The 20,725-nt window shown below is 39.3% G+C and overlaps 4 protein-coding genes across 7 annotated transcripts in view; all 4 read left to right on the forward strand.

Moving 5' to 3' along the window:
- The window catches only part of pard6gb (par-6 family cell polarity regulator gamma b), a 49,681-nt gene extending 47,148 nt beyond the window's left edge, over positions 1 to 2,533 (forward strand). The window contains exon 3 of the mRNA XM_084739171.1: positions 923 to 2,533. Coding sequence (XP_084595297.1) covers positions 923 to 1,998 — 1,076 coding nt within the window. The 3' untranslated portion in view covers positions 1,999 to 2,533. The remainder of the gene's footprint in view (positions 1 to 922) is intronic.
- A 3,079-nt stretch (positions 2,534 to 5,612) lies between these two features.
- bloc1s4 (biogenesis of lysosomal organelles complex-1, subunit 4, cappuccino) lies at positions 5,613 to 9,758 on the forward strand. The gene is made up of 5 exons (XM_084739857.1): positions 5,613 to 5,997; positions 7,367 to 7,438; positions 7,549 to 7,650; positions 8,592 to 8,726; positions 9,189 to 9,758. Exons 1-5 carry the CDS (start codon positions 5,680 to 5,682, stop codon positions 9,285 to 9,287), a joined length of 726 nt encoding a protein of 241 aa, XP_084595983.1. The 5' UTR covers positions 5,613 to 5,679; the 3' UTR covers positions 9,288 to 9,758.
- Positions 9,759 to 11,227: 1,469 nt separating this feature from the next.
- Positions 11,228 to 14,842, forward strand: LOC146313066 (nuclear transport factor 2-like). 4 transcript variants are annotated; one of them, XM_084738758.1, is made up of 6 exons: positions 11,228 to 11,370; positions 12,768 to 12,888; positions 13,084 to 13,155; positions 13,325 to 13,423; positions 14,482 to 14,615; positions 14,648 to 14,842. In XM_084738758.1, the coding sequence occupies exons 2-5, from the start codon at positions 12,784 to 12,786 to the stop codon at positions 14,596 to 14,598; spliced, it is 393 nt and encodes a 130-aa protein (XP_084594884.1). In that variant the 5' UTR covers positions 11,228 to 11,370; positions 12,768 to 12,783; the 3' UTR covers positions 14,599 to 14,615; positions 14,648 to 14,842. The 4 variants fall into 4 exon arrangements, with proteins under 4 accessions (XP_084594884.1, XP_084594882.1, XP_084594883.1 ...); XM_084738756.1 differs by having other exon boundaries at positions 14,652 to 14,842; XM_084738757.1 differs by having other exon boundaries at positions 14,660 to 14,842.
- A 232-nt stretch (positions 14,843 to 15,074) lies between these two features.
- On the forward strand, positions 15,075 to 20,613 carry rrm2b (ribonucleotide reductase M2 b). The gene is made up of 9 exons (XM_084738754.1): positions 15,075 to 15,259; positions 16,413 to 16,577; positions 16,785 to 16,901; positions 17,008 to 17,141; positions 18,017 to 18,111; positions 18,237 to 18,370; positions 18,645 to 18,749; positions 19,758 to 19,871; positions 20,104 to 20,613. Exons 1-9 carry the CDS (start codon positions 15,176 to 15,178, stop codon positions 20,254 to 20,256), a joined length of 1,101 nt encoding a protein of 366 aa, XP_084594880.1. The 5' UTR covers positions 15,075 to 15,175; the 3' UTR covers positions 20,257 to 20,613.
- Positions 20,614 to 20,725: the final 112 nt, after the last annotated feature.

Here is a 20,725-nt window from a genome sequence, read left to right on the forward strand (position 1 = left end):
AAAGTATTTTCAGGCACATCTGTGCATAGTTTTAACAAAGATCTTTGAGTTTGTAAGGCAGGTGGTTTGATTTAAAGGCAAAGAATGGATTGTTCATGTACAGGTTTTGTAGTTCCAGGATGGAAACATTCTCTGATGTCAGTTTGTTTTAACTTTCCAAAACCTCCTCTCTCAATCTTATTGTGCCTCTAAGTATACTTTTCTTTCCCCCATTGCCTTAAATGGCATACTATGCGGTATTTTCCTGAAAAAACGATATATACATATATAAACATAATTTCTGTAAATCATCACTAATGATCCACTAGAACCGTGTGGTGGTGGCTGCATCTGCAGACACCCTCCCCTCTGCCTGTATTTGATTATTTTCTCATATTTTGCCCTGTTCAGGACACTTCTGAGCTTCAGCCAATACTGCAGGCAGGTCTATGAAAACATAGCGGCCAGTGGTTACATAGCATTCTCCATCTCTTTCCTTTGCTCTCTATGTATTTCTATGAGGAACGCTTGCGTTGTATTCACACAAAATCCAGCATTGTGTGGAGGTGTGAGCATGTTTATTTGTGCTTTGAGCCATCAGAAAATGTTTTGTTTCTTGGATTCAAGTTTGTTCTCACAGCTGGAGATCCCCCCCCACCCCTGCCATTTTTTATGCTACTTTCGAGAGTCCGCTAGAAGTACATTTTCCGCACATGCACAGTGTCTGTAGTGGCAAAGTCCACGGACAACTCTGCACAGTCACAAAAAATTAGTGTGCACTCTTTTATAACATTACTTGCTTCATATTCTACCGTTTAAATTTGTAGTATATGTAGAAGAAAGAATGTTTTTTGTGGTTTTTGTTGATTGTACACGAAAAATGCTGAAACCTGAACACATTGTTTCTAACACTTTGTGTTTTTCTGTCTCTTTGTCTTTACAGAAGAGGTTGACTACGCTAACTTTGGCACCAACACAATAACTCGTAGGAAGAAGGCCGTGGTCGCGCTGCGCAACAATGACGTCAACCGCAAGCGGCCACACATCCGCATTGGCATGCCCCAGGACTTCCGGCCCGTCTCCTCCATCATCGACGTGGACATCCTCCCTGAATCTCACCGCCGTGTTCGACTGTATCGTCATGGCTCGGACAAACCGCTGGGCTTCTACATCCGAGATGGAACCAGCGTGCGAGTGACGCCGCACGGGCTCGAGAAGGTCCCCGGCATCTTCATATCTCGGCTGGTGCCTGGAGGGCTGGCGGAGAGCACCGGGCTGCTGGCGGTTAACGATGAGGTGTTGGAGGTGAATGGCATCGAGGTGACTGGAAAGTCCTTAGATCAGGTGACGGATATGATGATTGCCAACAGCCACAACCTGATTGTGACTGTCAAGCCGGTAAACCAGCGCAATAATGTGGTCCGCAGCAGCAGGATCTCTGGGAGCTCAGGCCAGTCATCTGACAGCAGCGGTTCAACCGGTTACCCAAGTTTGTCTGTGGCCTCAGTGGGGGTGATGTCCTCTGGTGCACATGGTTACCAAGACGACCTGGAGAGTGATGAAGAGACAGATATTGTCATTGAGAGCAGCCTCAAGCGGCCTTCTCAGAGGTCCAATGCTTCCCTGGCGTCCAGCGTGTCTCGCACACATCAGCAGACGACAACAACGGCTTCAGGTCCGGCGGCACCTCCGAGCCCTCCGACACGTCCTTCGTCAGTGGTCTCCACTGCCTCCTTCCACTCCCAGCCAAGCCTCAACGGAGGGTCCCACCATCACCACCAACACAGCAGCCTCAGCTACCAGCTCCACAGAGACCTGAACCTCCAACACAACCCGCACCAACAGTCCCAGCACCGTCATCACCACGTACAGCCGCCGCATCACAGCAGCAACCCCGCCCTCCGCCACAGCAATGGCAGCCTGCACAAAATCCTCAGCTCCATGAAAACGGACCCACGGCATAGTCTGGCACTGCCCAGGGGAGGGGTGGAGGAGGACGGCACCGTCATTACCCTATAATACTTACAAACACACAGACAGAAACATCCCAACTGCTCAGAGACTAAATCTGGAACGCGACGCCGGATAAATACGAGCACAAGTGTGTTTTGACGGATACTAATTTTGTAACTTCTGTTTGTTTTTACAAGATAATTGATAAAAGGAAGTTACAATCCAGGAAACAAGGAAAATGTATTGTAAATATTTCCTGCATTTTTTAAAGTTGTCTTTGTCTTACAACAAAAGATTTGTACGTATGTATGTAATAAGCATCAGAACAAAGTGTTTTTCGGAGAGTCCACTGTATCCTAGAGTTCTGAATGTGCCTAATATCTTTTGTTAGTGACCACTTTTATTAAGATCCTTCTCATTCTTATTACTGGGACCAATTTGGGGTTGCTTATGGATGTTTTTAAAGAGTAAATCTATATTTCTTATATTCTGATAAATGCTGTGTAGAGTATGATTTTTTTTTAATAGGTCTTTTATGCGTTGATGATGATTGTGATCAAATCCTTGTATCTGTTCCAATAAATTATTCTAAGTCTCACAATTTTGCAAACTAGAAACATCATGTTTGGTTCAGCAGCTACATCCGTGGTTGCTAAAGATTTGAGTCGTGTCATTTAAAAGTCACTGATTCCTCATTTGTGTAATTGTAATTGTGTTGGAGCTGCTGTTGCACATGAGAAGGTTTGTGTTGTACTAATTTTAGAAATACTACAACTTCATATCTACAGCTAGTGTTTTTGGTTTTAAGCATTAATCAGCAAAATTATTTTAAGATGAGATCTATTTTATTGTCCAGCAGGGAAATTTGTTTCGGACTCCAAGCCACTGCGTCACACAACATACTCTCCAACGTCACATTCAAGCATAAACCATAGATCATACAAATCCTGATTACAAAAAAATGCGACCCTGTAAAATGAAAATTGGAAGAAAATGCAACGATTGGCAAATCCTTTTCAACCATTATTATGTTTAATTAAATATACTGTACAAAGACTAGTTCAAACTGATTAGCTTTATTGTTTTTTATAAATACACACTCATTCTGAATTGCATGTCTACAGCACAGTCCAAAAATGTGGGGACACGGGCATGTTTACATGTTTAATGACACTCAAAAGCGTTTAGGAACTGAGGACACTAATTGTTTAAGTTTTGAAACCAAAATTCTTTCTGCTCCTTGCTTGATAGACGACTTCAGGTGCTAAACAGTCTGGGGTCTTTGTTGTATTCTTTGCTTCATAAGCTGTTCTCTAGACTCACTGCTGTCAGTCAACAAAGTCAACAATCATGGCACAGGCTGACATCCCATTTTCTTCACCAGCAGCAGCAACTGTAGATCAGCAATGCATAACCACAATACGTGTCGTAAGGGGCATGAAATTACTGGAAATGTTATTACTGTTCTGGGGCTACAGTAAAACTGTGAAGATGTTTTCAACCTGAGTACCCACAGCAATCTAAAACCACACTGATTACTGTTAATGTGACTATACTGAGTTGAACAATCAAGAGCACTTTAGGGTACTTTTCATTGTCACTTTAACCTCACTCACCTGTATCTGCAGCTTAATGCAACAAGTCCATGCCTGTTGGAGGCAGCAGTCAGATTGAGGTGAAGTGAGCAGGACACAGGTCGAGTTTCATCACTAAACAATTTGCTGTAGACATCACAGAGTGAAGACGTATTATCTGAAGGTTGAATTCCCTTTTTCTGGATACAACCAGTTTTTATCATCGTCTGGCTGTGTGCCACAGCCGATAGATTCAAAATGGACGTGTAGCAGCTGTGTCCAGGGTCAGGAGGCCCTATAGCAGCAGCAAGCTCCTTTCACCTCTCTGCTAATGAATGTTTGTCTGCTGTGTTTATTCAAGATGCCACACTGCTCACACACAGCTAATAGATCATTGACACCCAACTGGTCTGCTTTGGTTGCAATCAGCAGTTTTGAGCATATTGGAGTCCTGGATGTCACATAATCAGTCTTTGCTATCAGTGCCTTTAACACTGATGTTCAATCCAGGTCAACTTGCATATAAATTATAAAGTTAATATCAGCAGCAGACCTGCACATGCAGTAGGTCTTTGTAGTTTGAAATTGTTTTAGTACTTATGACAGAGTTATGTTCCTCACTTGCAACACACATGCTCAGCTGGCAATTTTCAGATTCAAGTTTAGACTGACTAAAGTCAACAGTCTTGTTAAAGATTAAAAGAAATAAAATAAACAAGTAAATCAGGAAATTACGAACCTTATGTGCAAAAAACAGAGGTCACTTATTTATCACCCATGAATTCTTTGACCTGACATGCCCAAATGTAGAATATATTTTATGCAGACAGTTCATAATTTATACTGTTAATTGATTGTTGCATCTTCACTCCAAATAAACCGATCTGACAGCTGATCGGTTTCATTACATATTTAGTATTCTTAAAAAGGAGTGACAGACTTTTTACCAATGCCATAGTTTAAGCCTCAGCATCAGACCTATGCAGACCACTGAGGTTGATTCTCATGCAGTAATTCTCGTTGCCATCTGCTGGCCAAGATTGCAATGACATGGTATCTCATGACCTGTATAATACAGACAATGAACAACATTTGCATCTTCTGTTTGGACAAAGGTTTTCCATTAAGAGTCCTCAATGCTTTTTGGTAAGTAAGAGTAAGTTTATATTTTTTAACATGACATTAAATTAGGCCTGCTTTTTCCAAACTCTCATACACATCAACATACTGTTTCAGAAGTAATTTGTTTGCAAATTATTAGTTTATCATCGCTTTTGTCACCTTATAAAGAACAACTGGTCTATGCTTGTGATTATCTTTCAGTGTCTGACTTGCTTTAGAGTTTGGAAATACTTATTTTGTTTTTTTTACTTCAATTGTACATATACTTAACATTTACAGTATAGTAAAGAGGGCTAAATAATATTTGGTAACATTTCTGTTTTGTGTATCCATTCTTTATTTTAAAATGCCATTTTAGTAACCTCTATGAAAAATGCCAGTTAGCACTGAACAAATACAGTCAAGATGAAAAATTAATTAAAAAGGACAAATACAGAAATCATACAAAGCACCAAAAAGTAAAATACATAAACTAAAATAAAATGTAAACTAAACCTATGTTATCTTTTGTCCTGGGTCCAATTTAATGATACAGCTCACAAATATTCGTTCAGAAATCGAGCTTTCCTGGATCTAATCAATTTCAATCTATTGAAACGATTTCTTTAAACAATGTAATGAAATGTTGGGAGGTCTTTTAAAATATTACATTTCTGTACAATATATTTGGCGACTATTATAACTCTAATGTGGAAAAAAAAACTGTGAAAATCTGCCCAAAACATATACAGATACATAAATAAATATAAAATAACAATAAGTAATTTACAAATGAATGGAAAATAAATACATTTTGATAACGAAAAAGGCTATTTCTGTGTTTTTACTTAAATATTTATTGTCCTTCATAATACCGAACCTAAGTCGGTAAAATTCATTGCAGGGATAAATACCACTCATTGTTTGAAAATATGTTTTAGTTTTCAACGCTTTGTTGTGCGCTGCTGCACTGTTTTGACCCTCCTAAGCCGCCGTCGTCCGCACAGTGCACGTGATCCAGTCAGTTGACAGGGCAAAACACGGCAGTAGACAGATCGGAAAGACAGGAGACATGGACCATCATCGAGTGGACAGGGTAGGCCTGCTGTCTCCGCTGGAGGAGTCCAGCGCAGAGATAAGCAGAGACAGCGGCATCGTGTCGCAGAGTGCGAGCAGTCTGTCCATGGTGAGTGACATCCTCAGCAGCGGGACCGTGTCGCAGAGCCCCAGCTTTGGCGCAGCAGCTAACGCTATCCCACGAAGCCTGAGCCTCAACGAAGCAGCAGAGCCCGGGGCAGCCGAGCAACACTACCCGGAGCAGGACGACGAAGACCTGAGACACACCGCCCTCAGCTACTCCTCCTACATCAGGGCCACAGCTGGAGAAGAGGTTTGTGTTCATGGCTTTTAAATTACAGAGCCGCCAAATCATTTAAAGCACCGTAACTAGCTAGCTAAATGAACGTTAGCTCTTTGTTTATAACGTAGCTGTACCCAGCAGACATTATTAATGCAATAATACATGGCTAATAAATCGCTTGAGCAGTACTTGACCAATGGCTAAGTAAAGTGGTTGCTAAGCGACACTGAGGTATTGACTTGATTGGTTCGCCGGGGTTCACCATGACAACACCTGATTCACCGGGAAGTGGAGATATTTTATGACATAACTAACTTTTATGACTACTGGAAAACGTAATTTTTAACCAGTCCATCGTGAAAACTGGTCAAAAGTTCAAGACAAGGTTATTACAGTTAACTAGAACTAAACTAAAACTAGTTGTGAAAGAAACATTTGTACTTGCAATATTGTAAATATACAGAAAATATCTTTAGTTTTTGTCTCATCTCTCTCAACATTCAGATAAATTTCAGTTCTACCACCTACTCAATCAGGCAAGTGAGTTGCTAGATTAATTAGCCTGTTGTATTAGTTTACTTGACCCTGTCAAGCGGATAATCCTTATTGTTGAGCCCTGAGTGGTTAAGTTGGATATTTTGAATTTTTCCCTCAGTTTTTGGCTGACCACTCAGAAGAGTTTTAACATTTAAATGTAGCTAGTAATCTGTTGTGTCATTTCTCCCTCCTATTAACGCAGTCTATCTGTGTGATATCAGGTTGATATACTGTATACATAACTTTATCATTTAAGGTTAAAGTGGAGTCAAAAGTAATTGGTATTAAAAATCAAAGCAGAGTTTTAAATCTGCTTTGTCAAGACTAAAGTCATCTGACATCATGACCCAAGACTGACTTACTTGAGTCCAAGTCATGTGACACAAGTCCACGTCTCTTGCTTTCCTGTTCACAACTGTAAGCCCTACAGTCAAATAAACCTAATTTACACTATCACAAACACAAGTGGGTGAACTGATAGAGTTGGTTAAAAAAAATCCCTTCTCTTCAGCTTAGCCAGTTGTCTATATTTTGTAGGAACTGAATATATTCAGTTGGCTGACTGACCAGATTGCTGTCACTTCTCTGGCAATTTATAAAGAAGCTGAGCTATTTAGCTGGCTCTCCAGGAAGACAAAGGCCCCTGTGTTTTGGCCCTGTGGTCCTTGCTGACTCCATTTAACAACATTTTATTGAATTCCAGCTGTAACTGGTATGTGGGACTGAATTTGTAGTGCACAGAAACATATAAGCCGGCTCAATTCACTTAATGTAAGCTGAGTTACAACTTTGGTTTCTACATAGCTAGAGTATATATGTGTAATATTTTCACAGCCTTTTCTTTTAATGATTCCTCCTCTAGATCCTGTGTTTAGAGAAGAGCTTGGAAGAAATGCTGACGAGAGTAGATGAGTTTGTTGGAATGCTGGATATGGTAAGATAAGATAGACTAAGACACCATAAATGATTATGACTGCATTGTATATATTTTTATTAAATTACATGCATAATTGTCTCTTACATCCTTTTGTGTTTGTCCTCCAGATCCGCAATGATACCTCCCAAATAGTGAATGAAAACCTACCTCAAATTCAGCAGAAGTCTGATGAAATGAGACAAATATACAGAAGAATTGATAAGTTAGAGGTGAGTGATCATTTTAATTTTGCAAAGTTGAAGGGGTTGCTACCATGTTAAACAAAATATTTAGTTTTGTGTTTTGGTAATGCACACTTTATCCAGTGAATGGCATCTTGTGACCAAAGCAGACTGCAAACAGTACTAACAGGGATTCTGAAATGAATGTAATATGAAACCTATGATGTAAACAGGATTTGTGTGCAGTTTTTTTCATTCATAAAGCAAACTATCCTCTTCAGAAGAGGAGACACTGAGAGAAATTCTGACCTTGGTAATCTTCATTGGCTGACAGTTTCAACTTCTTATAATAAAAGTAAACACAGTATGTTCCTCTTTTCAAATCCTAATAATGTTTCACACCCACTGAGCAACTAATGATGATTCAGTCCAAACCTTAAACAAAACTTTACGATTCCTCATCTGAAAGCTGTCCATCTCACATTTTTTTTTCAGTAATGTAACATTTCTATATTCATTATATTGTCTATTATTCAACATTTTTCAATTCAGTTATTACAAACATCTTTAAATAATCTGCCTTCTATTTAAAAAAAAATAGAATATTAATGGACATAACCAGGAATTAATGTTTATAATGTTTCACCCTGCTGTGGGGGACCCAAAATTTTCTACCAGAGAGTAAGAGCTCGAACTCTGGATGGAGAATTTGAGTTGGATCAGGCACTATTTTCTGTGCCTTGTCTGATAATGTCTGCTCATTGATTGTTTGGATGGACAAGCATTTTTTTAACTTCCATAATCTTTATTGCAATCTATGATTCCAGCTGTAAGAAAGTTACTATACCAGGTTGCCTTCACATAGCGAAGGCATGTGACTGCATGGTGAAATATATTAGTGTGATATTGAATTGTCTTGAAAGAAGCGCGTTTCAGATAATGTTGTAATCTTATCAACTTTTCATGATATTATTCTTGTGTGCCTGCAGGCCTTTGTGAAGATGGTGGGAGCCAATGTCCACGCAATGGAGGAGCAGGTCACGCAGGCAGAAGGAGAACTAGGAACACTACCGGGTGCTTTCAAGAAGATCCTCCGCACAATGAGTGTGCCAGGCTTCTTAAATGTGAGAGCTCCCTCGTGTGCTTGTATATTTTTAGTTTTACATTTGTGTGCTCATTACCTATGAATTGCATGTGTTCTCATGTTAACAATCATGAAATAACCAGTCATTTTTGGTTTGAAACCATGTTTTGTGCTGCTGAGTTGAACCCTGCTCCGATAAACATATAAATCCTCCACTGCAGTTGTTTTAAAGAGATAGTTCAGATTATTTGATGTAGGATTCATATGCAGTACAGTAAATTACTTACAATATTTGCTGGTCAACATGCCCCCATTTAGGAGAAGCAGAGAGGGGCACCAGCACAGAAGCTAAGCAGTCTAAAGTTAAAAGGTCCAACTTAAAAAAAAAATCAAGATCAGTTTAAGTCTAAGATGTTTCCTGTCATCCAGACTGTGCCTTTAAATGTATCACAAGAAGTGCTATTGGATAATAAGGATTAATTTTGTGTCCCTTCGCTCACAGAAACCGGCCAGCCCGAGAAGACCAGCACCACATCAGCGTCAAGAGATCCCCAGCGTGTTCCAAACAGACGATTATTTCACATCGCAGCCAGAGCAGTGACACGCCAGAACATTTCATACATAACTCGGTTCTAACCTCAGAGGCCTGTTGGGTAAAACTGTAAAGACAACTTTTACTGCCATCCCTTGCAGGAGGACCTATTGGTGCAGTGGCCTCAACGAAGCAATAGTCGCCTTTCTGAACAAGTCACTGGAATTTAAGTGCGTGAAGACATTCTGCGTTTTTGAGTGTCGTTTTCCTGGCAGCAGAAACAAGCGCTGAACTGTAACTGTAGCAAAATGATTTTAAAAGTGCCTAAATTGGTCTTATTTCGGTCAGTCTTGTTTTCACTATTTGTGAAGAAAACAATGTCAGATGTTGGATTTGTGACCGGACAGGAGGACAGAGTCATCCCAGCTGCCAACAGGACACTGTGAAGATGGTACAATAGGAGAAGCTGTAAAGATCTTAAGATGTATAACATGAAGAATTAACCCAGCTGTTTTTATAAATACATTCCTGTTACTGGTGTTTGTAAAGACCTGCACGCTGTTATGAATTAATTGCTATTTCTAATGTCTCGTCACTCTCCCCAAGCAATATTGATCTCATCCAGTTAAGCATTTAGTGTCTTCCATTTCAAAATATTCACTTTATTACTAGCCTGACATTAATGGTTATGGATGACAGATGCCTCCTTAATGTGGGGCAACATCATTGATGGCACCTTTCCAATAAAAGCACACTATAGATGAGTTGTGTTAGTTTCTCAACTCAGACTATCTAATGAATCACATTTTGGGCCAGATGTGACTGAGCTGTATAACAATAACTGGAGGAATCGTGGGGTAGAGATGTGATGTGACCCTTACCCATCCAACAAGGTTTACTCAACAGTCATCACAGCTATGATTCATTATTTGATGCATTATTTGCCAAAATAGTTAGAAATAAAGACGTTTTTATTTACAGCTTGATTTTTGTTTGCATTTTTAGAGGAATCATTAAAGATTTTTTTTTTTGAGACAAGTTTATTGTTGCATGTCCCTTTATTTGTCTCCCTCAATCTTGGCCATAAGTTTATTTTCAGTTTACCTCCCTTTAAAAAATGCTGTGAGGCTTATTGTTCTGCCTCCTTTACTGGGACTGACAGGCCTAAATTCCAGCTGTTGTAACATTTAAAGACTCAGTGTGTACGATTTGGGGGGGGGGGGGTTAATGGCAGAATATGACAGTAATCTAATATAATATTCAAAAGTATGTTTTCATTAGTGTATAATCACCTGAAAATAAGAATAGTTGTGTTTTTGTTCCCTTTATATCTGGGCATGGGTCTTCTTCCACGTAGTCGCTTTCCATGTTGCACTGCTGTGTTTCTACGGAAGCCTGGAATGATCAAACCAAACACTGGCTCTAGATATGGCCTTTTGCATATTTTGTGCCTGTTTTGTAGACACTAGGTTGTTGTACATTCTTTGAGGGCTGGGTGAGATTCCACTAAATCTTATTCACTGGTCCTTTAATCAAACCACCTTCCTGACTGTAATTGTATTTTAGATATCTATAACAATTCACCTAGTCAAAAATGTGTTCGCACTTGTCAGAATGGTAAAGATATCCACAATAACATGTTAAGTAGTTGAAACTGTATCTCAGCTTGTCTGCAACTTTGATCATAGTCAACATAAAATTTTAGAAATCCTTAAAAGGTAGTGGCTGCCTTAACAAAAAGAACATTTCAGATATCTTTGCTATTCATGTGTATTGGGGCTTTTAATTTCAGATAATTTGAATTACTAGGAAAAGCTCTCAATTTTAGATATCTATATTCCAATTATTACTAGTTATAATACACATATCCACAAATGGCATCTAAATACATCTAGTTGGAAGCATGAGTTTACGTTTGTGTCCACACCCTGCTGCCAGCTCGATGTATGCGGTGATAGGTTGGCTCCTGACATACTGAACTCAGGGCTGGAATCGCAAGGCCGCTGCCCTTCATTGGCCAGTTTGCAAGTGACGCCATGAGTTTGTCATGACTCGGAGGAAGCGGGAACTCCACCAGCCTCGATTTGACTGGGTTTTCCTCCACGCTGGCTTGCATGCGCACCGAAAAAGTAACCTGAAACTTACGGACACGGTAAAGTATTGTTTTTGAGGTTAGATGCTTCTTAACAACAACTTGCTCGGCCGCACCAACACGGTTTTGTTGAGACAAGTATAACGAAGATAAATTGAGAGTCCAAGATTAGTGAGGCGTTCATGGGAAAAGCCAGCCTGTATGCTAACGGTAACAGGACTGTTAGCCACAAGTTAACGGTACGTTACTGGATGACTTACGGCGGTGGCTCCCGATATTGAACAGTGGACACAGCTTCAGTCTGGGTTTAATTTTCTACATAACACTGACTGTAGTAGGAAACCCCCCACAAGCCCCAGACGAGCTCGGAAGTAACTTCTCATGTACCCGCATTTGGGTCGTCTCTGGAAGGGAACCCTAGACTTGTGAACCTCTCGCGAGATTTGTACGCATTGTTTTTTTTCACTGCATACATTGAACAGTATAATTGTCTTATAACTCTTTAAAGCTGTGGTTAAAATCTGTCGGCGTTTAGAACTAGATCACACTTGGTTAGGGTTAGAGAAACATCGTGGTTTATATCAAAATGATCACTGTCGCGAGGTTTTTCACCTGTCTGCGGTTCCCTTCTGTTCTAGGTGGATACAAAGCACTAAACAGGGTAACAAGTATTTAGATTTTGGGGTGTACGTTAATAAAACTGCAGACAACAACATTATAGTTATACAATACATTTCCTGGCAAGTCATTGCACAACTAGCTAGTTTCATTAAAGAAATTCAGTTATATACATTTATATTTTAGTTTTTCATTGGCAAAATATTTCTGCCACCGTCTGAGAGCTCTAACATTAACAAAAATAAGATGCCATTCACCTTTAACTTAGCAGTTTAGTCACAGCTAACGTTATCTTATGTGAACACAGTTAGTAAATTAACTATATAGAACAGAATCAATCTAAATATCAGTCAAACTACCTTTTTGTTAAAGATGTGGGTGGTATGGTCATTGGGCCACCGTCACAGAACGCCTCCCAGTAAATGTCTCTGTGTTTCCCATATAGACATGAAGCATATTTGGCAAGTGTTTTTTCATAGTTTTGTATTAATTTCCTCCTTTTAAAATGCTTGTGCAAAAACAGCTGAAAATATCCACAGGCTTTGAAGATTGCCAAAATTATGCATCCATATTGAGACGTATTGGTATTATATGTCAATACACAGTCCAACCTTTTAATTTAATTTAAATTTAACCTTTTAATTAAAGTGTTGACCTTCTATTTGTTGTATGTGTTCTTTGCTGAGTTGTTTTATTTCTACACGTGCCATGTTTAAATACTTGAGTGATCAGAAAAATATAATGTGTTTCTAAAGCGTCAACATGAGTTCAGTGAATAGCCTGCAGTCTACTGAAGCTTTGACTGACTCCTAATGATGAGACTCTTTAATTTTTGACAGATCCAAAGCTTCACACATGGCTTGCGAGAAAGAAATATGGCAAAAGATTGGAGAGGGCTTTGTCCAAGAATATTACAACCAGTTTGACAATACCAACAGGATGGGACTGATTAACCTATATGTAAGTTTGTTCAGTGACCATTCAATTATTTCCTGTATTGACAAAGTTAAAGCATTGAACGTCAACATGTAGCATCAACACTGATGAACCAAATTCCATTACACTTGACATTCACAGTTGACATTGTAAATGCTATGATGCATAGTAAATGAAGTTATTGTGTGCATGTGTTTTATATAAACATTTTTTCCATAGTCTGAAGGAGCATGTTTGACATGGGAGGGATCACCCTTTCCTGGGAGAGAAGCCATTGCTGGCAAACTTGCTGTAAGTATTGGTTTGTATTAATCACAATCCACAAAAATATTAAAAGTAGGCTTCCCAATTAGTAGTAACAAAGAAATGAGGAGCAGAGCCGTTCACTTGCAGCTTCCAGTCCAAATGTCTTTTTGTGTGTGTTGTACATTACATTAATACTGTTGTTTCCAATCCACAGGGCTTACCTTTCAAGCGTATTAAGCACATTATCACAGAACAAGACGCCCAGCCCACAATAGATGGCTGTATCCTCATCATGGTGTTTGGACAGTTACAGGTAAGTTGGTACATTTTTATTGATAGCATTTGATCTGCAGCTGGGGCCTATATCACAAAGCAAGTTCAACTTCAGCTCCTGTTATACTTGCCCCATCTGTGAGAGACTGTTTCTCATCAGATGTTGAACATCTAGGGTCTATGTGAACATCTGCAGAGCTCCAATTTGATATGACCATGCTGACTTATCCACAGAGCCACTACAGATGCAAGTCTGTTGCGCTTGTGTGGAACATGTCCTCCAAGTGGACTCCAGAGAGTAGTATAAATAGAACTAATACTGTCTGTGGTGTCCCCAGCTGTCTATGTACACATCTGTTTGGGAGTATAATTGAGCCCTGAAGCTGGTTCTTTGGTCTGGGTTACCTTGATGCAGTTTGCAGGTCCACCTACAACCCGCTGCTCAGTTGCATTTAGATCTGCCCAGATGATCGGTTGGTGGCAAGATCTCAGATTGTTCAGGAATCGTGAGACACTATAGACCACATTTAGGCTGTAGTGATAGAGTTCATGTCTTTAATGAAGGGTTACTATTTTTTTTTCTTTTTTCAACAATAAAAACACAATTTGGAACAACTTCCGTGTATTAGGCTAGGAATTCCCGCTATTGTAGGTGTATCCATCCTGTATAACTGGTATCAAGAAGCTGGTTATCAACTGGTTCTGTAAATTGGGTTTTTCATTCCAGCTACGGTTGAAAGAGGCTGAGTAGTTAACCACAAGCATCATCATCACAACTAGAGATGAAACTGTCACAGACATTGTGGTTCAGGCCCCAAATCCACACAAACTGCAGTATATTTTTGTTTTAATGTGGGCTAACTCAACTCTTTTATTTTGTTCCACTATTTATTAAACATCCTGTACACCTGCTGTATCTGATTGTCATTGCTGAACACTTTTTTGTTTTTTAGATTTGAAAATGAACACCTTTTGTCTACCTAACCAGTCAGATTGTCTTTGTTTTATCATGAATATTACATGTATGATTACATGTTGTGTATGTATTGTATAGTTAACATACAGTGTATGTTTTCTCATCAACTTTGTCTACAACAGGCAGATGACGATCCACCAATGGCCTTTCATCAAGTGTTTATGCTGAAGCCCCAAAACTGCAACTGGGTTTGCACAAATGATGTCTTCCGTTTGGGAATACACAACGTACCAGTGTAGAAATCTTGGCTTGTTGGCACACACACACACACACACACACACACACACACACACACACACACACACACACACACACACACACACTGACATCCAGCCCTGAATTCACACTATGACCATGCTGCCACTGAAAACATATTGGTTCCCTCATGTTTATAATGCATCTATAAGCATGCTGTGTGCATTAAAGATTTCAAATTACATTCCTGAACATTCCTGTACAATAAAAAGAATTTATCAGTCTGAACTGCTGTACTTGGTTTCATTTCTCTGACAAATGGGTGTTATTTTCATGTTTTACTCATCTTTCCACATGACAGGCTGCGGTATAGTGACTAATACTGAGTGTGAAGTGAGTAGTAGTACTAGTGAGAGTATAAAGACCAGTCATTTCCCGGAATAATCTTCTTACTATGTAGATGTACATGTGGTTTTCTAATGCAGCATGTCTTGTATGAGCACTGGAGGCGCTACACTACCCTCTGTGGGTGTCAGTTTAAATGGTTTAACCAGCAAAGCTGCAGCTGCATCCATGGCACAGACCCGGAGTACTGCCAGCTAGCTAGAACAACCAAAGTCAATGACACCGACGGTGAAACAGAAGTCTTCTCAGGAAATGGACCTAATGAAAATAAATCGGCAAACTGATCATCTTACAGAAACGGTAAGCTCTTTAAAACAGCTGCTGTATGATTTGTACTGAAGTGGCTAACATTGATTATTAACCTGTACGCGTTATTGTGAGTATTTCAACCTCAACCGCGGGACCCCTTTAGGAAACGAGGCCTTACAACTTCGCTTTGTAAAGTCGATGTTTAATCTTTATCAATATAACGAGGTTACTGAGAAAGAAAGGCTTTGGTCAAACATTGGTAGCTGTTTTAAAACTGGCCTTGTTGGCTCATGTAAGCTAACTATTGGTGTCAATGATAACTTACGGCTTGTCTTATGCACCTCAACCGTCGAGAAAATGCTGTTAAAATGTAGCTATATAACTAACTGGGACGCAAGAGGATTTTTATTAATAACTAACAAGCTTTATTTTGGATATTTAAATGAAATGTGTCCTTTGTTTTGGATGTTACGAGTTAATGCGCAAGCGCAGTGGCCTCTTTTATAAGTAAAGGGTCGTGTCTAGATGGTAAGCCTAGACCCGCGAAAGATCTCGCGAGAGTGATCATTTTAAAACCAACAATATTTCCTTAACCTTAATAGTGTCTTTTTTCCCCTCGCAGATCCTATTCAGATATTAACGACTGCGCTGTCAGGAAATAAAATACAATCAGTTTGTAGAAAGTGCAAGGTGAAAAAGCAACGCCTACAGGTCTCGCGAGAGTTTCGTATGACCGAAGGTCGAGTCTAGATGATAACCCCAGACCACGCTGTATTTATTCGCTAATATACTGATAATGAATTTTCACTTTCCAATGAAAATGTATTGTTAGGCGTTAAAATCAAAGTATGCTTTTTACATATTTAAAGAATACATACACATATTGTCTATGTTCTGATCCCCTGGCTTTATAATTTTTTGTTTTTGTCCGCAAAAGATCTCATTTTAACCCACACCAGGATCTTTCCCTAACCCTAACCAAATGATTTTGTCCCTAAATCTTTACCACAGTGTTGTCACAGTATAAAACACAATGTACACGTACAATATTAACAGTGAAGAAAGAAAAACCACAGTAGGCATTATTCTGATATTTGCTGAACCCAAATTTAGCAGTTAAAATCAATAATGAACTTAGGTAATAAACCATGCTACATGCAGTGTGAAAATACATTTACTCACTCACTTACTTTGCTCTTTGTAGAATGGCTTCAAAGATAAAGACCCAGACTGCCAAAATGGTTCAGAGACAGAAGAGGAACCTTTGCTCAGAGAAAACCCCAGACGGTTTGTCATTTTTCCCATCCAGTATCCTGACATCTGGAAGATGTACAAGCAGGCACAGGCCTCTTTCTGGACAGTGGAGGAGGTGGGTATCAGATTGAGAAATTTCTGTAATTTTAGTGTGTCACTAGCTGTCTTCTAAGATGTATCTATAAAATTAAGTTTTATTGGGTAGATGAGAACACAAACTTTGTCCATTTAAAATTTAATTGTCTACTGCAGCTTGTTATCAGTGAAAAACCTGAACAATCCATGAGACAGACAGGTGTAATGTTGGTGTTGTCTCTTTCAGGTTGATCTATCCAAAGACTTGGCACACTGGGACCGATTGAAACCTGAAGAGAAACACTTCATCTCCCATGTCCTAGCTTTCTTTGCTGCAAGCGATGGTATCGTCAATGAGAACCTGGTGAGAGGAGCCAGAGGAATTTGTCACCCAGCTGGAACAGATGCTGAAGATGAAACTTTAATATAAAACATGGTGTATTATCTGTGTTTCTTTTTTTATTTTACAGGTGCAGAGGTTCTGCCAGGAGGTACAGATCCCTGAAGCACGCTCCTTCTACAGCTTCCAGATCCTCATAGAGACTGTTCATTCAGAGATGTACAGCATGCTCATCAACACTTACATCAGGGACCTGAAGGAGAGGTTAGTTTGTTGTTGTTCATTTCTTGACTTCTCTATGACAGTAAAGGGAATATCTTTGGGTTGTGGACAAAACAAGACATTTTGAGGATGTCGTCTTGAACTATGGGAAATGCTGATTGACATTTTTCACCATCGTCTGTCATTTTATGAACTAAACAACTAATCCATGAATCAAAAAAAAAAAATCAACAGCTTAATCAAAAATGAAAATAATCATTGGTTTTTGTCATATGATAGTTTGTATTATTCTAAGCTTCAATGGGTGCTGTGACATCAGACGATGACTTCTCCATGAAGTCGGGGTAGATTCTCTGAGTTTACAAGAGGGAACTCCAACTTTGAGTGGCGTTCCATCGTATTTTCTCTTGTAGGAGGTCAGAAATTTACATACAACAATATTGTTGCACCCGATTAGTATCAACGATTGCTACACATTGTTGTTGTTAGACTATGTGCCTCTGCCTCAGTGTTTCTGGAGGAAGTACATAACCGTGCAAAGATAAATTCTCTCCGTGTATCTAATCATCTGAAGGTTCAAAACAAACTGTAAGACTCGCACCTGTTCATCACAGGCTACATGTGCACCAGTTTGTTATCATTTCTGTTGCATTCCCAGCTTTGATGCACCAACGGACTAGGAAGACTACAATTTCATGCCTCTGCATCAGCAGGCTATTAAAGAACTCCATGCATTGCAATATGTATTTGACTTGAAATATTTTTCCTGTCAATCTGTTGAAAACTTAACTACATCAAGTTAATTTCACTGGTGAATCTCAATAAAAAAGTGAATTCTTTTCATGGGTGTTAGATTTGTTATGCTGAGGCTGTAAGTTTAAGACTAGTAAGGCATTTTTATTGACTGTGTGTTTCAGAGATTACTTATTTAACGCCATTCAGACCATGCCTTGTGTGAGACGAAAAGCAGACTGGGCCCTCCAGTGGATAAATGACAGCAAATCCACATTTGGTGAGGAAGACTTAACATTTAACAACATTATAATTCAAGTCACATAATAATGAGAGACTCTTACCTAAAGGAGCTTTCCAAATATCTGTTGTTAATAAGTAGTTTTGACACTTTTTTGCCCTCAGGGGAACGAATTGTGGCTTTTGCAGCTGTGGAGGGCATCTTCTTCTCCGGCTCATTTGCTTCTATCTATTGGCTCAAGAAGAGGGGACTGATGCCTGGTCTGACCCACTCCAACGAGCTGATCAGCAGGGATGAGGTGAGATAAATTCACAACAGAATGAATACTGTGAGCTCATATCTTCTCTGACACCTGCATCAAGGTTTGGCTGTGCAGGTTTTTCATGTCATTTCAGGACATTCAACTAACTCTGAGGTTACGACACTATACTACTGTCTGAGTCAGTCACTGTGACCACTGGCTTGTTCAGCTTCTATCCACACTTTGCTGTTTGAAAAATTTTTAGTAACACAGTTAATGGCCGATCTTCTCTGTTTTTACATTCTGACTTGTTTATTGACGTGTTTCTCAGGGCCTGCACTGTAACTTTGCCTGCCTGCTGTACAGCCACCTGTTGAAGAAGCCCTCAGAGGACCGAGTGAAGGACATCATCACCAAAGCTGTTAGCATTGAGCAGGTCAGTAGTGTTGGAGGGGATATGCTCAAAACAGACTGCACATTATAAACTGCAACAAACGGTATACCATCAGCTTAGCTCCATATGCGTTTGCACAGCAGCAGGGTTATTTTGGCTCTGTGCACCACCACAATCGATTTGACTTAAAAGAAATAGTGCAGATTTATAGCTTTAATTTAAAGTAATGACAGCAATACAGGGAGAACAATGCAGGGTTTATAACCAACCTTTACACATAGACTCCACATTTCAGGGTACTAAAAATAATTGGACAAGTCAAAATAATATTAAATAAAGCTGTCATATGTAATTCTTGGTTGCAAATCCTTTGCAATGAGTGCCTGACATCTGGAACCCATATACTGAATCACTCTAACAACAGTCACTTTGGGGGTTAACATCTGGCAGTTGATTTGAATTGGTCTGACGTATCTGATGTTCTGTGCTTATATCATGTACTGTGTTGCTTTGCCAGGTTCCTTATTTAATCATAAAACTGCAACATCTCACTGCCAGTTTGACTAACTGCTAGTTTTTGGTAAACTTCAATTTATCAACAGGTAAATAGGGTCTCCACCTAACATTACTGACAAAACAAGCGCACGGGCTTTTCAGGTCACGTTGACTCACCCAGCCAATAATCTCTGTAGTAATGTTTGACTAATATTAGTAATTTAGTCTATTTACTCTCTTGTATAACACAGGAAAAGTTTCTCAAAATGGCTGTCGGATAGTTGATTCCTCTGACAAGACTTTTGGTACTAAAAAGCCTCTCCACAGGTGCACCAGTTTTGATCATGGGAAATTTGTTATATATCCAACTTGAGACACTTCGCGATTTCTGCTTGTTTTCCACTGTTTTCTATTGACTCCAGTGATTCCAATAAATCAATCACTCCTTGACAGACTATTCTCTTTCAATTTTCATGTCAGTTTTAGAACAGCCGAAATCTTGACAGGCCATACCAGTTCTGTACACACACAACCGTATCATGTTTGGTGTTGCAGGAGTTTTTGACCGAGGCCCTGCCAGTGGATCTCATTGGAATGAACTGTTGTCTGATGAAGCAGTACATCGAGTTTGTCGCCGACCGGCTTCTCACTGACCTCGGACTGTCCAAGGTAATCCTTTTTAAATGATCATAAAATACATATAATGAATGCAACATGGCCATTACACATTGAACCCGTTTATACTGTGGTAGATGTTAAAGCTGTCAAAGCAGAGGGGGTGGAAAATTCACCAACATACGCTGACATACGCTTTATACATAAGTGAAATTTTAATTTGACAACATCAAGATGTGTTGATGAATTTTTTTTGTTTGCTTTTCTTTCTCTCCTTTAATCCAAGGTATACAACGCTGAAAATCCATTTGACTTCATGGAGTCCATTTCACTAGAGGGGAAAACCAACTTCTTTGAGAAACGAGTTGCCGAGTATCAGAGATTTGGGGTTATGTCAAACATGATGGACTGTGAATTCACTCTGGATGCAGATTTCTAAAACTGACATGACCTTCTGTTACATATTTGTTAGATTGTACCTATTTATTTATTTTGTTTAAGCAGTTGTTCACAAAAAAAACTGTCTAAAGTCTTGTTACAATACAATTACAGTATTCCAAAGGACTAATTAATGGGTGATAATAGATTAAACATGCACTCCTCCTCCAGCAGACATGTACCGCATTTTTTCAATAGGTACTGAGAATTACACTTTTTGAGGTCATTGGAGGCCATTATAATTTGCAGAATGCAATAAGGTGAATAAATGGACATTTCCATGTACCTCATGGGTATTTTTGACCTCAACATACTACTTCACAGGCATATGACCTGAAGTTAAACATGAATAACGAGAGAGTGATTTTTCTGTACCTTGTTGGATATTTGAAGATGCTTAGTATCTAGAATATATTTTATTGAGTATGCAGGTCCTGCTGCTGGCCTCCGTTTTGAATTGTTTTAACATT

Source organism: Lutjanus erythropterus, chromosome 16 (assembly GCF_056507025.1).
Source record: "Lutjanus erythropterus isolate fLutEry1 chromosome 16, fLutEry1.hap2, whole genome shotgun sequence".
Taxonomy (NCBI): domain Eukaryota; kingdom Metazoa; phylum Chordata; class Actinopteri; order Lutjaniformes; family Lutjanidae; genus Lutjanus; species Lutjanus erythropterus.

Coding starts and splice junctions, on each gene's coding strand:
- rrm2b (XM_084738754.1), top strand. CDS start 15,176: ATGACACCGACGGTGAAACAGAAGTCTTCTCAGGAAATGGACCTAATG. Junction 16,902..17,007: donor GTATCGTCAATGAGAACCTG/GTGAGAGGAGCC, acceptor TTTATTTTACAG/GTGCAGAGGTTCTGCCAGGA. Junction 18,371..18,644: donor AGCTGATCAGCAGGGATGAG/GTGAGATAAATT, acceptor CGTGTTTCTCAG/GGCCTGCACTGTAACTTTGC.
- bloc1s4 (XM_084739857.1), top strand. CDS start 5,680: ATGGACCATCATCGAGTGGACAGGGTAGGCCTGCTGTCTCCGCTGGAG. Junction 7,651..8,591: donor GAAGAATTGATAAGTTAGAG/GTGAGTGATCAT, acceptor GTGTGCCTGCAG/GCCTTTGTGAAGATGGTGGG. Junction 8,727..9,188: donor GTGTGCCAGGCTTCTTAAAT/GTGAGAGCTCCC, acceptor CTTCGCTCACAG/AAACCGGCCAGCCCGAGAAG.
- LOC146313066 (XM_084738755.1), top strand. CDS start 12,784: ATGGCTTGCGAGAAAGAAATATGGCAAAAGATTGGAGAGGGCTTTGTC. Junction 12,889..13,083: donor TGGGACTGATTAACCTATAT/GTAAGTTTGTTC, acceptor TTTTTTCCATAG/TCTGAAGGAGCATGTTTGAC. Junction 13,424..14,481: donor TGGTGTTTGGACAGTTACAG/GTAAGTTGGTAC, acceptor TGTCTACAACAG/GCAGATGACGATCCACCAAT.